Source organism: Molossus molossus, unplaced genomic scaffold (genome assembly GCF_014108415.1).
Source record: "Molossus molossus isolate mMolMol1 unplaced genomic scaffold, mMolMol1.p scaffold_m16_p_23, whole genome shotgun sequence".
Classification (NCBI taxonomy): domain Eukaryota; kingdom Metazoa; phylum Chordata; class Mammalia; order Chiroptera; family Molossidae; genus Molossus; species Molossus molossus.
Genome location: NW_023425359.1, coordinates 2,906,767 through 2,928,129, shown reverse-complemented (window position 1 = coordinate 2,928,129; position 21,363 = coordinate 2,906,767). Strand labels below are relative to the sequence as shown.

The 21,363-nt window shown below is 49.3% G+C and overlaps 1 protein-coding gene across 1 annotated transcript in view; it reads right to left on the bottom strand.

Moving 5' to 3' along the window:
• Positions 1–2,368: 2,368 nt before the first annotated feature.
• Positions 2,369–21,363, bottom strand: part of MTR (5-methyltetrahydrofolate-homocysteine methyltransferase) — a 120,583-nt gene continuing 101,588 nt past the window's right edge. Inside the window, exons 26-33 of the mRNA XM_036277447.1 lie at positions 12,353–12,451; positions 11,348–11,423; positions 8,375–8,530; positions 6,733–6,929; positions 4,628–4,828; positions 3,139–3,331; positions 2,925–3,037; positions 2,369–2,491 (exon numbers count right to left, since the gene is read on the bottom strand). Coding sequence (XP_036133340.1) covers positions 2,405–2,491; positions 2,925–3,037; positions 3,139–3,331; positions 4,628–4,828; positions 6,733–6,929; positions 8,375–8,530; positions 11,348–11,423; positions 12,353–12,451 — 1,122 coding nt within the window. The 3' untranslated portion in view covers positions 2,369–2,404. The remainder of the gene's footprint in view (positions 2,492–2,924; positions 3,038–3,138; positions 3,332–4,627; positions 4,829–6,732; positions 6,930–8,374; positions 8,531–11,347; positions 11,424–12,352; positions 12,452–21,363) is intronic.

Below are 21,363 nucleotides of genomic sequence, written 5' to 3'. Positions count from 1 at the left end.
CTCTTAGTCTGTCGTAGTTAACTGCCTTCCGGGCTGCATTCTGCACGCCTGCCAAGAGGCACTACCATCTGGTCTCGCCTCCGCCTACTGTCCTGCCCTGCTTGATAAGTCCAATTGGGTTTTGCCTTGGGGACCGCCTGAGTCCTGATGGGCATCTGGTCGTCTGTAAGACGCACCTGGTCAGCATGGGCTCGTGCTGCTGTTCGGATCCAATCGCGTTCATTGGGGATGAGAGTAGAGGACATAATGACATGGAGATCATGCCAGGTAAGGTCATAGCCTGAGTGAGATATCTGAACTCTTTGATAAAGGCTGTGGGATTGGTAGAATAAGATCCTAAACACTTCGATAGTGGATTAATCGGAGAGAGAAGGGGACATGGACCCACACAAGTCCCTCTGCTCCCGCCACCTCACAGAGAGGACAGAGGAGGTCGGCTCCTTCCCGTGGGTCATGATGTGACCTCGTGGGGCGCTGACGGGAGGGGAGAGTGGGAGTCCAGATGGAGGGCGGAGGAGGGTTAGAGGAGGGTGGGTCAGGACAAGGTGCAGGAGAGTTTGGAGTAGGGTCAGGCGGGGTGGGAAGTGGGGACAGTTCCTCTGGGGTTTGGCAAACGAGGAGCGGTCAGGAGGGGAGGGTCTGGAGGGGGGTCTTTAGGTAGGAGGACCTGTGCCGTGGAACAGGAGGCACAGAGGTAAGGACGGATCGCAAACACCAAAAAGCCTGAATATATAGGTTTTCCAACCACTTCCCATTTCTTTGGCAAAAGTTTCCTAAGTCGGTGAGTATGATAAAATTGAAAGTCCCTTCAGGAGGCCATCTGGACTGGTGGTCCAGTGGGTATTGTGGCCAGGCCACAGTGGAGAAGAACAGTTTCTTCTTCTTTGGGGAGGAATCTATTTTCGAGAGATTTAAAATGAGACACCCTAGAGGTGTTTTTGGATCCGGTCGAGATTCTTGATTGCCCATGGTCGGCCCCAGCCCCGGAGTGATCAGAGATGAGAATTGGTGTCCTGTAACTCAATCTCTAGTCACCGGACAGACGGATAGAGTGGGGGGTGTCCAGGGTGTCTCAACGGAACCCCGCACACTCGGAACGGATAGGAGGTTCCTGAAGCAGCTGCGATTACGGACCGGGAACCCCGGAGGCGGAGGGAACTGAAGAGCGGCCAGAGGCAGGGGATTCACCACACTGTGCGCCAAGCTGGGTGGAAGGTCAGTGATCCCTGGTCTTCCTCGGAGGGAGGGAGGAGCAGCCCAGGCGGGTTCAAGCTCCCCGACCCTGGGTTTCGGCACCAGATGTAAGGTCTCTCATCGAGGAAGAAAAAGAACCGGAGCCGCAAAGGCGGGCAAGAAGCTTTATTGAAGCTTCCGGGGCGAGGCTGGCTGGTCCACGTGGAGGGGCCAGGGAAGGCGCTGTTATGGCCGCCCAGGGAGGGTTTATAGGGGGTGGGGCTGAGAAACAAAGAGGGGAGGTACTTGATTCTGCATAACCAAGAGGGGAGGTACTTGATTGGTGGTTTCGATTTCTCCTGGGCCGTCCATCTCCCGGCCCATGTGACTCCCCGGAGCCCGCTGGCCTTACAGACCACACTCTCACAAACAGCAGGAGGCGCCCTGGCTGGTTTGGCTCAGCGGTTAGAGCGTCGACCTGCGGTCCAGAGAGACCCAGGTTGGGTTCCCGCTAAGGGCACGTACCTTGGTTGCAGTTTGTCCCCGGCCCTGGTTGGGCTGTGTGGGTAGCAGCCACTCGATGTGTCCCTTTCACATCGATGTTTCTCTCTCTCTCTTCCTCCCCCCCCCCACTCTATCTGAACAAAAAATGGGAAAGTGTCCTTAGGTGAGAACAAACAAACAGCAGGAGGCTTCTGACCAGCCAGCAGCAACAGCGTGCCTCTCCAGGCCTCGGCCACCCTTCACACGAGCCTTCGGAAGGTGCGGTCTTCCAGAAAGAGGTCACGCTCTCTTCCCTGCAGAGCCTGCTGCTGTAACTACTGGGTTAAAGTGCCATTCCGCCCCAGGGGCACGTGCTCTACCCAACGAGCCTCAGCCTTTTTTCTGACAGGAAAAAAAACCCAGTAAGTGTCCTCCCAGGTCCAAGGTAAAAATGAAAATAGCAAGTTGACTTGCTTTGAAATGCAAAAGACCTCCATCTCCAGCTTGTCCTGGGACCCGGCCTCGGCCCTTCTGCTGGCTGCCCTCAAGGGGCCTGCCCACAGCCGCTGGCCCCCGAGACCAAGGAGACGCTGTTCCTCTGAGGGTCATCAGACACTCTCACGAAATACAAAGCAGGGCGGGCGTTGCCCAGATGGGCTTGCGTGTTGCTGCTGTTGCTTTCTGTTAAGGCACTGCGGACTCTACTTCCTTGAGGAGCATCGAGTATAGAAAAGGTAAAAGCAGAGAGTTAGTCTGTATCAAACCCCAAAATGGGTCCAAGCCATTTCTCGACCTCGGCCACAGACATGTTCTTCCTCAGGGCATAGTCCTCAACCTGCAAAAGATTAGAGGCGATTTATTAGACTAAAATGATATAACTTCTTGAACTGAAGTTCCCACAGGATTTGTCCAGAAACATTAAGTACCTTCTATTTCTTGTCTTCTTAGCAACCTACTGAGTTCCCTAGAGACGGATGTTTGTCTGTCACCAAGTTGCCTGTGCTCTGGGCAGGAAACAACGTGTAGTAAATTCTAGATCTTGGAGCTGGCTGGGGTGTGAGTGTGTGTGTGCCCACGCGCGTGTGTGTGCACATGTGAATGTGCACGTGTGTGGTCTGCATGTGAACAAAGCGGCCAGAATTGGGACAATGGGTTGAAATAAAATCAGACCGGAACTGAGATACATTCCTCATCCTCTCCCTCGCGCTCTCTCCTCGTTCACAGGACAGGCACCCCAGGCAGCCATAACCATGAAACAGCTCACTGACCTGATCTTTGGAAATCTTCCCCACGGCAAAATATTTGGACTTCAAATTGGAGAAGTAGAGGCCAGACACGGCTGAAGCAGGCGCCATTGCCATCGACTCTGTTAACTGAATGCCTGCAAAGAACACAAGAGCCACGCTCAGGCCCTCCATGCCCGGCACAGGCCTGGCAGCTGGGCACCCAGGGAATGTGCATGGAGGTGTGTCCACTGAGTACCTGTGCACTGCTCGATGTTTGCCAGTTTCCACATGGTGAGCTTCTCGGTGTGGTCGGGCTGGCTGGGGTAGCCGGGAGCCGGGCGGATGCCCCCGAAGCGTAGCCTCCGCAGGTCCGCGACGTCCAGCTGCTCGCTGCTGCAGTAGGCCCACAGCTCCCTGCGGACTCTCTCGTGGAGCTCCTCCGCAAAGGCCTGGAGCCCAGAACACGGGGATCAGAGGCCAGAGCCCGCACCAGTGCTGCTTGCACCCCTTGATCAGAGCCACGTGGGCAGCACCTTCGCCTACGGCAGCCAGGGGAAAGCTGGCAAGAGGGCACAGGCTGGATTCTCGACTCATTTTAGTGTTATTAGCTGCTTTGCTGCTGGGCACTGAAGTTTCGTATTTAACGATCCAAGGATTCTAGGCCTGCTTAGTGTGGCCGAAAAGAGAAGCTGGGACTATTCCAGCTGCTCATGCTCCACTGTTGGCCTCAGGAAAAGGGGAGGGGACCCCCCACAGCTCAGCCCATCCCACTCCACACAGACGGGGAGGAGGAATCACTGGAGGACACCTAGATTAGAACAGGAGTCAGCTTTTAATTTCTCAGGCTCCTCAGGAAAACATCATCACATCACAATAAAATGAAAACTGAAACAATGAAGTCAAGGTTCTGCTGCATCACTGAAGGGCTCCCTCTACCCAGAAGATGGTGTGGGAGGACAATCGAAGAATACGTGATTTAAAACTCCGCGATGTGCCCTGGCCAGTTTGGCTCAGCGGTTAAAGCGTCGGCCTGCGGTCCGGAGAGACCCGGGTTCGGTTCCCGCTAAGGGCATGTACCTCGGTTGCAGTTTGTCCCCGGCCCTGGTTGGTCGTGCAGGTGGCAGCCACTCGATGTGTCTCTTCACGTTGATGTTTCTCTCTCTCTCTCCCTTTCTCTTTCTCCCTCCCACACTATCTGTACAAAAAATGGAAAAATATACTTGGGTGAGGATAAAAAAAAAAAAATTTCCCTGGTCGGTTGTGCGGGTGGCAGCCACTCGATGTGTCCCTTTCACATCGATGTTTCTCTCTCTCTGTTCCTCTCTCTCCCTCCCACTCTACCTGAACAAAAAATGGAAAAATGTCCTCGGGTGAGGATGAAAAAAAAAAACAAAAAAAACTCCGCGATGTGCCCTGGCCGGTTTGGCTCAGCGGTTAGAGCGTCGACCTGTGGTCCGGAGAGACCTGGGTTCGGTTCCCGCTAAGGGCATGTACCTCGGTTGCAGTTTGTCCCTGGCCCTGGTTGGTCGTGTGGGTGGCAGCCACTCGATGTGTCCCTTTCACGTCAATGTTTCTCTCTCTCTCCCTCCCACTCTATCTGAACAAAAAAAATGTCCTCAGGTGAGGAGAAAAAAAAAAAAACAACAGCAATGTTGAGGCCAGCCTCACTGAGCCAGGGCAGCCTAGCCTTCTGGCACTGTCATGGGTCCCCACCCAGTCCCGTCCTCAGAGCACTGCAGCGCTACCTCCGCCAGCCGGTCCCCCAGTGCCTTGACCATGATGCTGCTGTAGTCGTCACACTGCTCCTCGTAGGCGCGGCTCAGTTCCTCCACCCCGAAGCAGGCGACAGCAAACAGGCCCAAGTAGTCCCGGAGGCCCGAGTGCAGCGGCGCGATGAAGTCCGAGAGGCAGAGGTAGGGGTCTGTGCTGGCGGAGTCCTTCTCTGCCTGAAACCCGAGGGGTGGTGGAGGGGCATGAGCACAGACACGGCACCACGCACAGCGACAGCAGTGTGCTATCGCCAGATGAATGCCGGAGTCTGTTCTGCGCACTGTCACACCCTTGGCACTTAAGACAGTGCAGAGTATTCAATAAACGTGTTCAATGAACAAATGAAATGAGATTTAAAACCATGACATATGCTGTCAAGAAACCAGATGATTTGCTCCTTCACAGCCTGACCAAATGTTTGCTGACGGCCACAGGCACCGTGCTAGGAACTGGAACCCTGAACATTCAGATCAAAATAAAAATTTCTCCCCAAAGTGTTTTCTATTCAAAATCAACATTAAATCCGGAAGTTATGTTCAGAAGGGGTCCACCGAACATCCAAGCCTCAGTCCGCATCAGCAGACGCCAGCAAGCGGGCAGCTCAACAGCACAGGCCCGAGGCTGCCCGCCGGGGGGCGGTTCCCGAGACCCTGGGCTGGCCCAAACCAAACGGAACTCAGCAGGATTTGCTTCATTTGATCCAGATCAAAACGCGACTCTCTACAGGCCAGGTGCCTCTCCCATTTTCATTTTCAGTTTATGACTGACTCTTCCCTGCCATTAAGCTGACAAATAAGACCTTAACATATTTCACCATCAGTAATTTTGCTGAGAACATAAACAGCCAATATCTATTGAGTGCTTACTATATGCCAGGTGCTATTCTTTTTGTTGTTGTTCATCTTCACCTGGGGATATTTTTTCCATTAATTTTTAGAGAGAGTGGAAGGAGGGAAGGAGAGGAGAAAAGAAAGAGAGAGAGAAAGAGAGAGAGAGAGACATCGATGTGAGAGAGACAGACATTGACTGGTTGCTTCCTGCATGTGCTCCAACCGGGCTGGGGATTGAACCTGCAACCCTTTGGTGTGTGGGCCGATGCTCTGACCACTGAGCAACACCGGCCAGGGCTACCAGGCACTATTCTTTATGCTTCATGTGAATTACTTAATTTAATCCTCTCAACAACCTTGTGAAGGAAGTGATGCCATCAGCTCCGCTTCACCAACGAGAAATCTGAGGCAGACAGAGCTTCAATTACTTCAAGGTCGGTCGGAGTGGCAGGCCTGGGTTTGTCACCACACCACCGCCTGTGACCACCGCAGGGCCCTGCTCAGGGCTGACCGGCTGATTAGTAGGCGGCAGCCCAGGAGCCCAGGAGCTCTGCTCGCCAGCTCTGGACGCGGCACAGCCCCTGCCGCGGGCGGGGATGGCAGGCAGGGGCCACGTCAGGAGTCAGGGCTCGCAACGCGGGCGCAGCTGCTCTCCAGCTGTGTTCTGCCGTCAGCCGTCCTGTGCTAGCAAACGAGGGAGATGCCGAGCTCTGGGCACAAGGCGACAAGGAGCCGGCAGCAGAGCTACTCAGAGCCTGCTCTCAGGACGCCGACAGAAGCCAGCGCTGTCAGAACAGCCCTGGGCGAGGACAGGCTGGGCTGTGGACTCCGCTGAGTCTCCGGCAGCCCTCACCCCTGCAGAACGCGTGCACACACGCCCACAAGGCTGTGCGGGATTAACAGATGGTCCGTCAAGAGCCCTGCAGGCACCTGGCACCTGGCGCACACTCAGCAAAGGCTTGTGCCTGCCTGTCTACCCTGGAAGAGGAAGCACGTTCCAACACTACGCATGGACACGGCTGGTGTGTGTGACCCGCAGCAGCAGAGCTGCTCACCCACCCTGCGGCATCGGCACACCCCGCCTGCCCTCCACATCCTCAGAGGCCTCGGCTCAGGCCTGTGATTGGTCATCTGGGGTGAGGAGGGCAGAGCTGTCATTTATAAAGCTCAGACCCGCTTCTTATCTACGTTCTCTTAGTGCTTACACCAGAGTAGAAGCAGCCTGCCCGCGTCCACCCGGCTCTCCGTACCTGTTGCCGCAGCCCATGAAAGGTGGCTACGGGCTGCGTGGCCCGGGGCTCGGAGCCCACTGCGTACAGATGAATGTCGTCCTGGACGCTCTGCGCGGGCCAGAACCCAACCACGCCCCTGGCCCGCAGCTTCTTCTCGCTAATCAGTGCTCTCAGCATATTCTGGGCATCATCATAGACTTTTTTGGCCTCTTCACCTATTAGGAAAATACCGTAAGAATTCACTTAAAGATGTCAATAACCAGCAAATGCTTCCTTGAAACACACTGCCCTCCCCTGTCATTTTCTCACCCCCTTCTCCCCTCAAATACTTTCTCAGTGTTGGTCATCAGCACAACTCAGGGGGAAGCAGCAGGCGGTTAGTGGTCATTGCCAGGAGCAGCTCCCAGTCTGTCTCCCAGCTCCCTCGGTCACATTTCTCCACTTAACGAAGGCAGGGTGCCGAACCCGTGGCCCCCAGCAGCCTGTCCCAGAAGCACGCGAAGCAGGCTGGACCCTCCGCCACAACGCTCCTCGTGCACGCGCAGCCCGACCCACAGGGACCTCGGGGACGTGGAGGCTGAAGAGTCAAGTGGCCCTGGCCCCGCTCTAGTGGCTTCAGCGCTGCACCTGGACGGCCACAGCTCAGGTTCCTGAAGGGCCTCACCTGCAGTGGGCCGGGACACTGTCCTCCCGGCTTCCGACTCTGCACATGACACTGAGCTGCCCCCACCCTGCAGAAAGGGCCACTCGGGTATTAAGTCCTTTGTCAAGGGCATGGCCTTTCCAGCTGTCCCCTGGCCATTCTACTGCTTCTGCATCACCCCGGAGCAGTTCAGGACGAGACCCTCCCCTCTGCCTGCTGTAGCTCTGGCTGGCCCGAGAGCTGCTGAGTCACAGTGCGTCACACCGGGACCCTCTGGGAGGTGAACCTGGGCCAGTTTCTGAGTCTCACACTTCTGCCAGGCCTCTCCGTCCTGCTCTGCTCTGCCTGTTCCCGACTCCTCTTAATGGCTTAATGATCCCTTGTCTCTAAGGGTAGGTTTTGGGGGTGGGGTTGGACTCACCCACGTCTCCAGCTCATCTTCCCAAATGCCCCTCCCCCACCAAGGCTCCAAGCACCAGGGACAACTTGTAGTCCCAGGTCAGCACACACCTGTGCCTTCTCACACCATCTCCTCTGCCTGGGATGTCCTTCTCTTCAAAGCCACCTCATGTCCCCAGTCCCAGCCTCAGTACTTCCCACTTAATCTTCAAAATCAGTTCAAACACCACCTCCTCCAGGAAGCCTCCCCTGTTGTCACCCCAAGACTGAGGTCTGTTTCGTTTTCCTGTGTCAACAGAAGCCTGGTCTCCCCTTCACTGTGGCCATACCAGCCAGCCAGGACTAGGGGCGGGGGTTATCCCACCTTCTCTTTTGTATCCCCAGAGCCCAGAAGAGCCCAGCATGGAACTGATGTTAACAATCATTTATTACAGAATGGATAAACAAACTGTCAAGTTAGCTGATAACTAAGAACCATTAAAGAGGCAGCAGGTAAACAATACCCTATGTTCTGAGATGATACACTGTATCCACATAACCCAAACCCTGCTCACCCTCTGTTCTCAGTCTGCAGCCCAGCCCGTCCGTCTCCATCGAGAAGGAAGAGGCCTGACTCACCGACAGCCTTGTCGCTGAAGATCCTGGGAAAGCCTCTGTTCGGGTACTTGCCCCGGAGCTGCCACACGTCGAAGAAAGGCTTCCAGTCGATGTAGTCCACCAGCTTCTGCAGGTCGTAGTCTTCGAAGACCCGAGTCCCAAGAAAGGTGGGCTTCACTGCGGGAGAGAAGCACCAATGTCAACGCCGCGTGCGGCCCGCCCACCAAAGGCTCTCCTGCTGCTCGCTCCCGGCCTCTCTAGCGCCAGCGGCGGCTGTTTTACAAAGAGGGGGACTTTAATGACCACGGAGAAGGGGTCACTCTGCAGGGAGCCTTAAAGAACGCCATTCTCCCACGTAGCCGACTATTTCGCCCTTGGAAACTTCCCTCGACCCTTCCACCCCCACCACACCCAAGAAAGAGACTTGGGTTCATCTTCACATGTACAAATGAGGACAATGCTAAAATAAAGACCACTGCAGAAAGACACACATGCGAAGTTTAAAGACACGAAACAACAATCTACATCACCCACACTACATCGCACACAGTCCAGTGTAAGGACATGCATGGCAGCGAGGCATCAGATCCAGGGCCGTGCAGGGGAGGGAGGCAGGAACACATGGGGCCCCCCACTACAGGGTCTGTCTTATTTATTTGAAATGGGCAGGAGGTTATTTCTTAACTGGCTAGTGGGTATACACAAACATGCCAAGAGACTGTTCTTTATGCCTCATGAGTCTGAAATGCATAACCCATGAAGTAATGGCGATGACATCAGAGAGACGGTGGCCCTGGGCCTTCCTGGACACCAAGAGCAGCAACACTGCCCCCCAATCTCAAGCTTGCGGTGGGGTCTGGCCAGGTCCAAAGTGAAGACTCTACGGCCACTGCCCTGAGCTCCTGTCCTGTTTCCTGCTGTGAGCAGGGATCAGAGGACGTGTGCTCTCCCCCCGTCTCAGGTGCTCTGGGGCAACAGAAGTCTCAAGCGAGTCCTTTCATTAGACAGTACATGAGGGCAAGGATAGGAAAACATCAGCAGCTTCTTTTCTAATTCTCACCTGAAGATATTTTTCTATTTATCTCAGATAGAGTGGGAGGGAGAGAGAGGAAGAGAAAGGGAGAGAGATATCGATGTGAGAGAGACACATCAACTGGCTGCCTCCCGCACGACACCGACTAGGGCCAGGGACGAACCGCAACTGAGGTACGTGCCCTTGAACAGCACTGAACCTACGACCCACTGGTCCTCAGGCCAGCGCTCTAGCCGCTGAGCCAAACCGGCCAGGGCCATCGGTGGCTTTTTAATTTTGGTTGGAAATCTACCCTTTTCTTTTTCTTTTTGTTTTCCTTACCCAAGAATATTTTTCCATTGAGTTCTAGAGAATGGGAGGGACGGAGAGAGAAACGTCCATGTGAGAGAGACATATTGATTGGTTGCCTCCTGCATGACCTCAAAGGGGGCCCGGGATCAAACTGCAACCCGGGTACGTACCCTTGACCAGGAATCGAACTCTGACCCTTTGGTCCTCAGACCAATGCTCTGACTGCTGAGTCCAACTGGCCAGGCCTAGGATGAGCCTGTTTCGCAAACTCGCTACTGTGTGATTTGTCGGGAGCGGGAAGGAGACTGCAGATAGCCCGATGGCTTCCTCCTGCCTGCAAGGCTGGGGAACCGCCTGGCAGCAGCCACTGCAGGAGTCTGCTCTTGAGGGGGCCTGTCTTCCAGAGCTAGACCTGGTCGAGTTTCCTGCAAGGGACTTGAGACAGCCCTCCCTTCCCTCTGCTCACATCCTGTGACCACCCGTGCTGCCTGTGACGGGTCTGAGGGCCCTCACTCTCTCGGGCACAGGCCCTGCTGGGGTAAAACAGCCTCTCGAAGTATGTCCCCTGCTGCCTGAAGCCGTGGGCCTGAGGAGGCCTGTTTCCACGGAGATGTGTTTAGACATCTGACCTGGTTAAAGTGAACTTCCTCTTGTGATGCTTCTCTAATTTCAAAGTGAAAGGTGAAGACAAAAGCGCCATTTGAAACATGCGGTGATTTATGGTTTTCAGAAGTTTCACACATTATTTTATCCTCATGTTTCCTTTTATACACCTCAGAAACGGTCAAATGGGGCAGCAAGCTGCTCAAGGTCATGTGATGACGCAGAGCCAGGAACTAAGCGGGACCAGAACCAGGCTTCCGACCTCACCATTTCTTCACCTACACCACACCTACACCAGCACTGCCGGTTCAGGCCTACGGCTCTGCTGAGCATGCTTGGAACACGGATCTCATGGGCAATGAAAGCTGATTTGAGATGTTACCTTGAAAATACGGATTTAATTAAATAACCCCGTTCACCTGTCTCAGTTTTGCACCTGTGCCTCATGCCCCTCTGAGCCTGTCCAAGCACCTCACACAGTCTATTTCCTCGGGACACCAGTTCGGAAGGTGGCTAGGAATACACAGGAAGGACATCAAATCAGTGAGAGAAGCATCTAGAGAGAGAGTGCGAGGCAGTGAACAAGATGCTGCTGCGCTGAAGCATTTAAAGGCCATTCAGTGTGCGAGCATTTCCATTTCAGACGCCCCACATCTGCGCCTGCCTGCCTGGGACCAGGCCAGCTCAGGGACAGCCTCCCAGGCAGGTCTCCAGAACCTGCTTCACTCCAACACAGCAGAGGAAGGTCTGGGTTTAGAAGACAGATCAGAGGCTGAATCCTACTACCTGGAAGTTACGACCCAATCCAGTGTCCTCAAGTGAAGGGGGAGGGGAACAGCACACTGACTACAGAGCTGTGTCCAGGCCTCGGGCTGCGGCAGGCACACTCAGAACAGCGTTTGGTCCCCATAATGGCACCTGTTTACTCTCATGTCCAATCATCACTGTCACTCGTCATCACTACAGGACACGACTGTCTAGCTGCCTGTCGCTCTGTAGCAGTACATGCAAACACCGTCAGCCCCGTTGCCACCTATAGCTCTCCTCCACGCAACAGCCCAACGGACCTGGGGGAGGCTCGGATAGCCAGTCAATATGGAAACTGTTTTTTCTAGCTTGACTCAAGGTTAAGTATCTTCTCTCCTATGAAAAAAAAGAAGTTATTTAGTCAGAGACTCTAAGGTTTTCAGCTGCTACTATAAAGTATGTCCAAGAAAGCCAGTGCACAAGTTTTACAAGAAAATTCTTTTATTAACGAAAATTCATATCCTAAATGCTCTTCCTTTTCCATCCAATATGGCTTCACATCAGCAGTGAAGTAAATCTACTAAACACTGATGCGTCCATACGAGGCTGACCTGCCGTGTCTCCGACAGTACATTTGGAACACCTGACACGGGGTTCACTGGTCTGCCATCCACAGCCCCGAGGACCCGAAGGCAGAACGAAGAACAAACAACTGCAGGCAAACCCAAGGAGAAGCTGACCGGTGTCTGGGGCTAGCCAATACCTGTTGTCTTCATGCTGCTTGTTATCTCAATTCTTCCTGCCAAGCCAACCCCCAAAATGCACCCCCACACAAATCCAGCAGGAATATCACCAGGAATGAACAGCCCAGTAACGTCTCCTCTGCACGGGTGCCTGAGGCTCACCAAGAGGGGCCAGTGCTGGGCAGGCAGAGAGAGGCTGGAATGGGCCTGTCTCGTCTCCCTTTCCTACCAGTTCCTCCAGAGCAAGGTCTGTGGAGTTACCCCAGCACACTGCTTCAGTTCCCAGTTCTCTACTGCTCTGAGCTCAGGTTCTGTTCATTCCCAGAACTCAGGTCTCTAGCACAGCACCTAACACCTACTGCATACTACCCAATACATGTTTGGAGGAATACAGAAAATTAATGTTAATATAACCAAAAATTACTGGAAACTCAGACATGGAAGAACTCTGATTTGAACTAGAAAACAGGACTTCCCTAAAATGTTCCTAAACTTTAACCTCCTTAAACCAGTGAAGTCACATTAAAAACTGTAGGATCATTTTATCACCCAAACAAGCTGCAACCTGGTTTTGTCACTTACCCTGAGAGACTCATAGTGGTCCTGTCTAATATCTTCATACTCTTCTGTGATCTCCTCGAAGTACTCGTCCTTCAGAGTCTCATCTAATAGCTGAGAACACTGAAAACACAAGATCAGAGTCAGTCACAGCCACAGAACAGCAGTTAAAATGTGCAACACCGGCTGGTTCTGGTGACGCCTTCAGGAAGCTTTCCCATGTTAACACCATTTCCTCTCCCTTCACCCACTTTGCTATTTCCTGCCTGACTGTACAATGACGGGTTAATTCAGCAGTCCTGGGAGGTTTTGATCTTGCCCACTCCAAAAAAAGAATAATCACCGAAAAACCTGGTCCTTGGAACATCCTGCTTGATACAGAGTGTCTGTCTACACAGAGGCTTGACCCACACCAGATGGTTCATGCATACGATGTGAGGTAGGGGGAACCTGGCTCATGCTGTAGTCTGACCTCTGGAAGAGATGCCAGGTGACAGATCCCAGTAAAAGCCGGGGCCATGGCTCAGGTGAACCTCCTTGGTTGGCAGTGCCCCATACCTGCTGTTGCACACCACCAGTGGCAGAGTTAAACACTGTCCACAGGACCCCACGGGGAGGGGACCCCTGGGAGCTCATGCTCAGTCTTTCCCAGATTCTCCTCTGTGCATCTTTTGCCTTTGCTAAGTTTAATCTGTATCCTTTCATGGTAATGAACCAGGACTGTGAGTATAACAGCGTTTTGAGTTCTGAGCCCTAACAAGTTCTGGAAACTGAGGGTGATTTTGAGGACTCACAACACACTGATTGGGCAGCCCTCTTCAGTGTTTCAAAGATCCTCTGTTCACCCCTCCATCACAGCCCTTATCACAGGCTTGGTATCTGTCTATGTTTCCACTTCCCTTACTGGGAATTGCATCCCTGTTTCTAGCTTAGTGCCAGGCACGTGGCAAGGTGCACCCTCCTAAACGTTTGCTGGAGGAATTAGGCTGATCTTCACAGTCAACTGTGAGTTTCTGCTAAAGAAAGGAAGGAAACCGATCATCTGAGAAATGTGAGGCTACTCAGTAAATTGTAGAAGTGGGATCAGCTGAATACTTTTCATGATGGTGATTATCAAGTTGGTAGAAGAGCTACTATCAAAGCTTAAAGTAAATCTACAAAGAAGAAATAACTACTACTGAGTATATCAGTTCAAAAACCACAGCACTGCCCCATCTCTGGACCCTCCAGCAGAATTTCCTAACACACAAAAAGGCAGGGAGCCCGGCTGGTGTGGCTCAGGGGTTGAGCATTGACCCATACACCAAGAGGTCGGCAGTCTGATTCCTGGTCAGGGCACATGCCCAGGTTATGGGCCCAATCTGCAGTCGGGGCATGTAAGAGGCGGCTGATTGATGTTCTCTCTCCCCTCCCTCTCACCCTCTTCTTTCTGCTCTCAAAGCAATAAAGAAAAAAAAAATTTTTTTAAATAAGGCAGGGAACTTCAATAGCATCATCCGAAATGAGGAAGTGAGATTGGATAATGGCTAAAGTCACTACCACTTTTTTCCTTTCCAATTTTTATTTATTTATTTTTGTTACAGATATTTCTCCTTTCTCCTTTTCTCCCCTAGACACCCTCCTCTCCATCTCCCCGCCCCGCCCAGCATTGCTGTCTATGTCCATTGGTTATGCATACATTGCATATAAGTTATTTGGTTCATCTCTTCAACCCCCCCCGCCCCCGGCCCTCTACTCTGAGGTTTGTCAGTCTGAACCCTATTTCTATGTCTCTGGGTCTATTTTGTTCATCAGCCCACCATGTTCATTATATTCCAAAAATAAGTGAGATCATGTGGTATTTGTTGTTCTCTGACTGGCTTATTTCACTTAGCATGATGCTCTCGAGGTCCCTCCATGTTGTCTCAAAGGATAAGAGATCTTTCTTTCTTACAGTATTCCATTGTGTAAATATACCACAGCTTTTTTATCCACTCATCTATTGATGGACACTTGGGCTGTCTCCAGATCTTAGTGATTGTAAATAGTCCTGCTATGAATGTAGGGGTATATATATTCTTTCAGATTGGTGTTTCAGGCTTCTTAGGGTATATTCCCAGAAGTGGGATCACTGGGTCAAATGGAAGTTCAATTTTTAATTTTTTGAGGTAACACCATATTGTTTTCCATAGTGGCTGCACCAGTCTGCATTCCCACCAGCAGTGTACTAGAGTCCCCTTTCCCCCACACCCTCGCCAACACTTGTTTGATGATTTGTTGATGGCAGCCATTCTGACAGGTGTAGGTGATACCTCATTGTTGTTTTAATTTGCATCTCTCTGATGATTAGTGACGTTGAGCATTTCTTCATATGTCTCTTGGCCATCTGTATGTCCTCTTTAGAGAGGTGTCTATTTAGGTCCTCTGCCCATTTTTTAATTGGGCTCTTGCTCTTTGTCTTCCGTTTGTTGAGTTGTATGAGCACTCTATATATTTTGGAAATTAACCCCTTATCTGATATACCACTGGTTCCCTTTCCATTTTGATGGTTGTTTCCTTTGCTGTGCAGAAGCTTTTTAGTTTGATGTAGTCCCATGTGTTCACTTTTTCCTTTGTTTCTGTTGCCTTAGGTGATGTATCAGTGAAAATTCTGCTGCATATGATGTCCGAAATTTTGTTGCCTACATTTTCTTCTAGGATTTTTATGGATTCATGAGTCACATTTAAGTCTTTTATCCATTTTGAGTTTATTCTTGTGTATGGTGTAAGTTGATTGGTAAAAGTGGACATCCCTGTCTTGTTCCTGTTCTTAAAAGAAATGCTTTCAGTTTCTGCCCATTGAATATGATATTGGCTGCAGGGTTTTCATATATGGCCTTTATTATATGGAGATATGATCCCCCTTTTCCCACATTGCTAAGTGTTTTTATCAGAAAAAACACTTAGTGTTTTTTTTTTAATGCTTTTTCAGTGTCTACTGATAAGATCATATGTTTTTGTTTTTAATTTTTTTTTTATCCTCCAGAGGGCATTTTTGCATTTATCGTCAGACAGAGCGGGTGGGGGGGGGGGGGACATCAACTGAAAGAGACACATCAAATGGTTGCCACCCGCACGACCACAACAGGGGTGGGGACAAACTGCAACTGAGATAGGTATGTGCCCTTAGTGGAAACTGAACCCCGCACTCTCTGGTCTGCAGGCCGACGCTCTAACCACTGAACCAAACTGGCCAGGGCGATCATATGGTTTTTATCCTTCATTTTGTTTATGTGGTGTATCACATTTATTGATTTCTGAATATGTACCAGTCTTGCATCCCTGGGATGAATCCCACCTGGTCATGGTAAATAATTTTTTTTTTAATGTACTGCTGGATCCGATTTGCTAATATTTTGTTCAGGATTTTGGCATCTATGTTCATCCGTGATATTGGCTTGTAGTTTTCTTTCTTTGTAGTGTCTTTTTCTGGTTTTGGAATTAGAATTATGCTGGCCTCATAAAACGAGTTTGGAAGTCTTCCCTCCTCTTGAATTTTTTGGAGTAGTTTGAGGAGAATGGGTGTTAGTTCTTCTTTGAATGTTCAGTAAAACTCCCCCGTGAAGCTGTCGGGGCCTGGGCTTTTGTTTGCTGGGAGGGTCATGATTACATCTTCAATTTCCTCAGTTGTTATTGGTCTGTTCAAGTTTTCTCTCCAGTTCAGTTTTGGGAGACTATGTGTTTCTAGAAATTTGTCCATTTCACTTAGATTATCCAATTTGTTGCCGTATAATTGTTCATAGTAATTGTTAATGATCCTTTGTATTTCTGTGGTGTCAGTTGTTACTGCTCTTTCATTTCTGATTTTGTGTATTTGGGTTCTCTCTCTTTGTTTCTTGGTAGTCTAGCTAAGGGTCCATCAATCTTGTTTACTTTTCGAAGAACCAGCTCTTTGTTTCATTGATCCTTTGACTTGTTTTTTAGGTCTCTATGTCATTTAGACATTAATCTTTGCTCTGATCTTTACTATTTCTTTCCTTCTACTTGGTCTGGGGTTTTCTTATTGTTTGCTTTCTGGTTCTTTAAGTTGTGAAGTTAGTCAATTAGAAATTTTTCTTGTTTCTTGAGGTAGGCCTGTAGTGCTATGACCTTCCCTCTCAGAACTGCTTTTGCTGCATCCCATAGATTTTGTGTAGTTGTGTGTTCATTTTCATTGGTTTCCAGGAAGTTTTTAATTTCTTCCTTGATCTCCTCGGTAACCCATTCATTGTTTAATAACATGCTATTTAGCCTCCATGTGTTCAAATGTCTTTGCGTGTTTTTGTTGCAATTGATTTATAGTTTCATGCCATTGTGATCTGAGAAAATGCCTGATACGATTTCAGTCTTCTCGAACTTGTAGAGACTTCATTTGTGTCCTAACATGTGGTCTATCTTTGAGAATGTCCCATGTGCACTTGAGAAGAATGTGAATTCTGAAGTTTTGAGGTGTAATTCTCTGTAGATATCTATTAAATCCATTTGATGTAGTGCTTCATTTAGAGTCTCTGTTTCCTTGTTAAAGTTTTGTCTATAGAATCTATCCAGTGATGTCAGCGAGGTGTTGAAGTCCCCAGCTATGATTGTATTGCTATCGATTTCTCCTTTGAAGTCCTCCAGAAGATTTTTTATTTTGGTGCTCCTACATTGGGTGCATATATGTTTACCAAGGTTATATCTTCCTGTTGGATAGATCCTTTCAATATCATGTAGTGGCCTTCTTTGTCTCTAGTTATGGCCTTCATTTTGAAATCTCTTTTATCAGATATGAGTATTGCTATCCCAGCTGTTTTTCCCTCTCCGTTTGCTTGGAAGATTTCTTTCCATCCCTTCACTTTCAACGTATGTCAATCTTTTGTTGTGAGGTGGTCTCTTGTAAACAACATATATATGGGTCATGCTTGCTTTCTTTCTCTTTTTTTGTTACATGCCCCTGGCGGGAACCGAACCCAGGACTCTCTGGTCTGCAGGCCGATGCTCCAACTGCTGAGCCAAACCGGCCAGGGCTATGGGTCATGCTTTCTTATCCAATCAGCTACTCTGTCTTTTGATCTGAGTGTTCAATCCATTTACATTAGAGGTGATTATTGATATGTACTTATTTATTGCCATTTTTGTTTAGTTTGGTTATATTTTTCTTCCTATTTCTTCTACTAGTTACAGCAGTCCTTTTAACATTCTGGCAGTGCTGGTTTGGTGCTAATATATTCCCTTACCCTTTTTTTTTTTTTTTTTTTTGGTCTGGGAAGCTCTTTATTTCACCTTCTATTTTGAAAGATAGCCTTGCTGGATAGAGTAGTCTTGGATTCAGATCCTTGTTTTTCATAACCTTGATTACTTCATGCCATTCCCTTCTGGACTATAATGTTTCTGTTGAGAAGTCAGCTGAGAGCCTTATGGGGGTTCCTTTGTAGGTAACCTGTTGCTTATCTCTTGCTGCCTTTAGGATTCTCTCTTTGTCTTTAATTTTTGGCATTTTAATTATTATGTGTCCTGATGTGGGCCTATTTGGGTTCTTCTTCCTTGGGCTCTGTGCTTCTTAAACTTGAATGCCTTCTTCCTTCACCAAGTTAGGGGAGTTTTATGTTACTATTTCTTCAAATATATTCTCTAACCCTTGCTCATTTTCTTCTTCTTCTGGAACTCCTATGATATGAATGTTGTTACGTTTCTGATTGTCCCATAGTTCCCCTAAGCTATCTTCCTGTTATTTAATTGTTTTTTCCTTTTGGTTTTCTGATTGGTTGATTTTTTTCTACCCTGTCTTCTAATTCACTGATCCGGTCCCTAGCTTCCTCTATTCTACTGGTTATTCCTTCCCATGTGTTCTTTATTTCTGCTCTGTCATTCTTCATTTCCACTTGGTTGGTTTTCAATGTATCTATATCTTTACTCATGGTATTGAGATCCTTACTCATGCTGTTGAGCTTCCTTAAGACCATGGCTCTGAACTCTACCTCTGTTAACTTACTGAACTGCATTTCATTTATCTCATCTTCAGTAGAGTTCTCTTGTTCTTTCATTTGGGATTTGTTTCTTTGTTTCACCATTTTGGCTATCTCAGGGAGTTTTGGAGCCTGCCAAATTTTCCTTGTGGGTATTGGTGTTCTGCTGTTTGTGGCTCCATCTACTGGGTTTGGATGAGTGAAGGAGGCCCCACGTTAAACACCACTGTCAAGTCTTACTTTCCTGGTTAGATTTGCAAGCCCAGGAAAGGTTCAGTTATCTTTCAGCTTTTTCCCTGGAGGCTATTAGTCTCAGTTGCTTGATGAGCCTTGGGTTGTAGCCCTCAACTGAATGAAAAACTCCCTCAGGAGTTCAGCGTTAAGAGGATTTCCAGAGGGTGGGGCAGATGCTGGTTGTTAATGAGCCTCAATTTCCATTTCTCTGGCCCAGCTGGGTAGGGTTAAATCTCTGAGGGAGGGGCTGCTGCTTCTCCCCAGAGCTCCGGTTAGGGGCTCCCCGAGCAAGATGGCCACCATCCTGTGTGGCTGTGACTCAGCAAAACCTCTGAGCACCCTCCAAATCCTGTGTCTCCAGACTGTTCCAGTCCAGTCCACCCTCCCTCTGCCGGAGCCCAAGGTGAATGGCTATAGCTAATTTAGTACTCTGTTCTGGCCCTCTGCGCTCTGGACCCGGCTTGGGATTTTAACCCTGAGGGAGCTGCTCCCAGCTAAAACAGCTGCTGTACATGGGCTCCCAGCCTGCCCTCTCATGCCACTGCAGACCTACCAGCCTCAATTCAGTGTCTTTTTTTCCTGTCCCTGATTATATGGGTCCTCTCCAGCTGCTTTTCTTTCGCTTTTTCTCAACAATTTGACTTTATTTTAGTTGTAATTCCAGTTTGGTCCTGGGAGATGGTCTGTGTAGCTTCATGACTCCCAGCTTTAAATGTCTAGAATTCTATGTGAACTTTCTAAGTGTCTCTAATAACAATCCAATCACATATGAGTTAGAATAAAACCAAATGGCTTTATTAAGAAACATAACTAAAAAAGGCCTTGGTGGCAAGCCTAAAAATAGGCTCCAAAATGGTATTCACACCATTGAGTATTTGCCTTCCTTACATGAACCCCCCTCAAATGGAGTCCTCATCCCAGCAGAGCTAAATGACAGTAAGAATGAGGTGTCTGCTCCCGAGCTCCTCCCACTATATGCATGCATTCTGCCAGATTTTAAACACTGAGAAAACAAAACCCTAACATCCAAAGAACTTGATAATACATGACACAGGTACACAGGGCAGACAAAGGCTACTGCTAGTTTGTAAGCACCTCTACACCCCTGAAGAGCCCCTGAACCTAGAGCACAGTGACAAGCCACTCCCTGCCTAGTCTGATTTGCACTGAGAACAAGTTCGTGGCTACCCTACAGGAGTGAGCCTCCTCTGCAAAAACAGTTCATCGTGTGTTTTCATGCCAGCACCTCAGACAGTGTCCATTTTTTCTTTACCTCCCCACCCCTCTTTTTTGTAAATCCTCAACCAAGGATATTTTCTCCATTGATTTTTTTTTTTTTTAATCCTCATCCAAGGACATTTTTGCATTTAGCTTCAGAAAGAGCGGGAGGAAGAGAGAGAAACATTGATATGAGAGAGACACATCAACTGGCTGCCACCCACACGACCTCAATCAGGGCTGGGGACAAACTGCAACCGAGGCACATACCTCCAGCAGGAACTGAACCCGGGTCTCTCCAGTCCACAGGCTGACACTCTAACCGCTGAGCCAAACCAGCCAGGGCTCCATTGATTTTTTTTTTTTTTAAAGAGAGGCGAAGAGAGGGAGGGAGAGAGAGAGGGAGGGAGAGAGAGACATTGATTGGTTGTGTGCCACATGTGCCCTGACTGGGGCCAGGGATTGAAACTGCAACCCAGGTACATGCCCTTGACCAGAAATCGAACCCGAGACCCTTCAGTGCTCAGGTCAACACTCTAACCACTGAGAAACACCAGCCAGGGCTCTTTTCCTTTTTTCATTTTTAATGGCAATAGCAGCACAATAAGAGGAAATCCATTGAAAATATTTTTATAATTTAAAAAGAACTAAGGGATGGGGGGTTGGAGGGGTGGGAAGAGATAAACCAAAGAACTTACATGCATATATGCACAACCAATGGACACAGACATCAGGTTGGGGAAAGCAGAAGGGGGGAGCGAGAGGGAAGGAGGAGGTCCATTGAAAAGGGGACATCTCTAATACTTTCAACCATGATAGATAGATAGATAGATAGATAGATAGATAGATAGATAAACAACTAGAACTAAATATTGGCACCTTGTTTTTATTTTTAAGATAGTCACTGATTCAATTCCTGGTCAGGGCACATGCCCAGGTTGTGGGCTAAATCCCCAGTGGGGGGCGTGCTGGAGGCGGCCAATAGTTGTTCTCTCTCATCGATGTTTCTCTCTCTCTAAAAATCAGTATGGAAGCCCTGGCTGGTTTGGCTCAGTGGTCAGAGTGTCGGACTGCAGTCCAGAGAGACCCGGGTTTGGTTCCCACTAAGGGCATGTACCTTGGTTGCAGTTTGTCCCTGGCCTGGGTTGGTCATGCGGGTGGCAGCCACTCGATATGTCCCTTTCACGTCGATGTTTCTCTCTCTCTCTTCCTCTCTCTCCCTCCCACTCTATCTGAACAAAAAGTGGAAAAATGTCCTCGGGTGAGGATAAAAAAAAAAATCAGTAAGGAAAAAAAATTAAGAAAAAAACAAAGGAAATAAAGGAAGGGGCATCCTCAGGTCTAAATACCAACTCTTACATTGTTTCCACGTTTTGGAATCTTTCACGTACGAGACAGTCACCCACAGCAGGGCCTGTGCCACGCTCACTGTACTTGATCAAGAGACTCGGAATCAACAGTCAGCGCAAACGATTTTACTAGTGACTCCTGAAAACTGTCACTAGCAATTACCCAAATGATTCGTCATCGGACTTATGTTGAGTAATTTCAAAAGGTGGCCATTGCCTTGCAGTCCGTGAGAAGAGCTGAGCACTGCTGGCCGAGCAGTGAAGAGCACCAATGCCCATGTGTCCTCTGCCA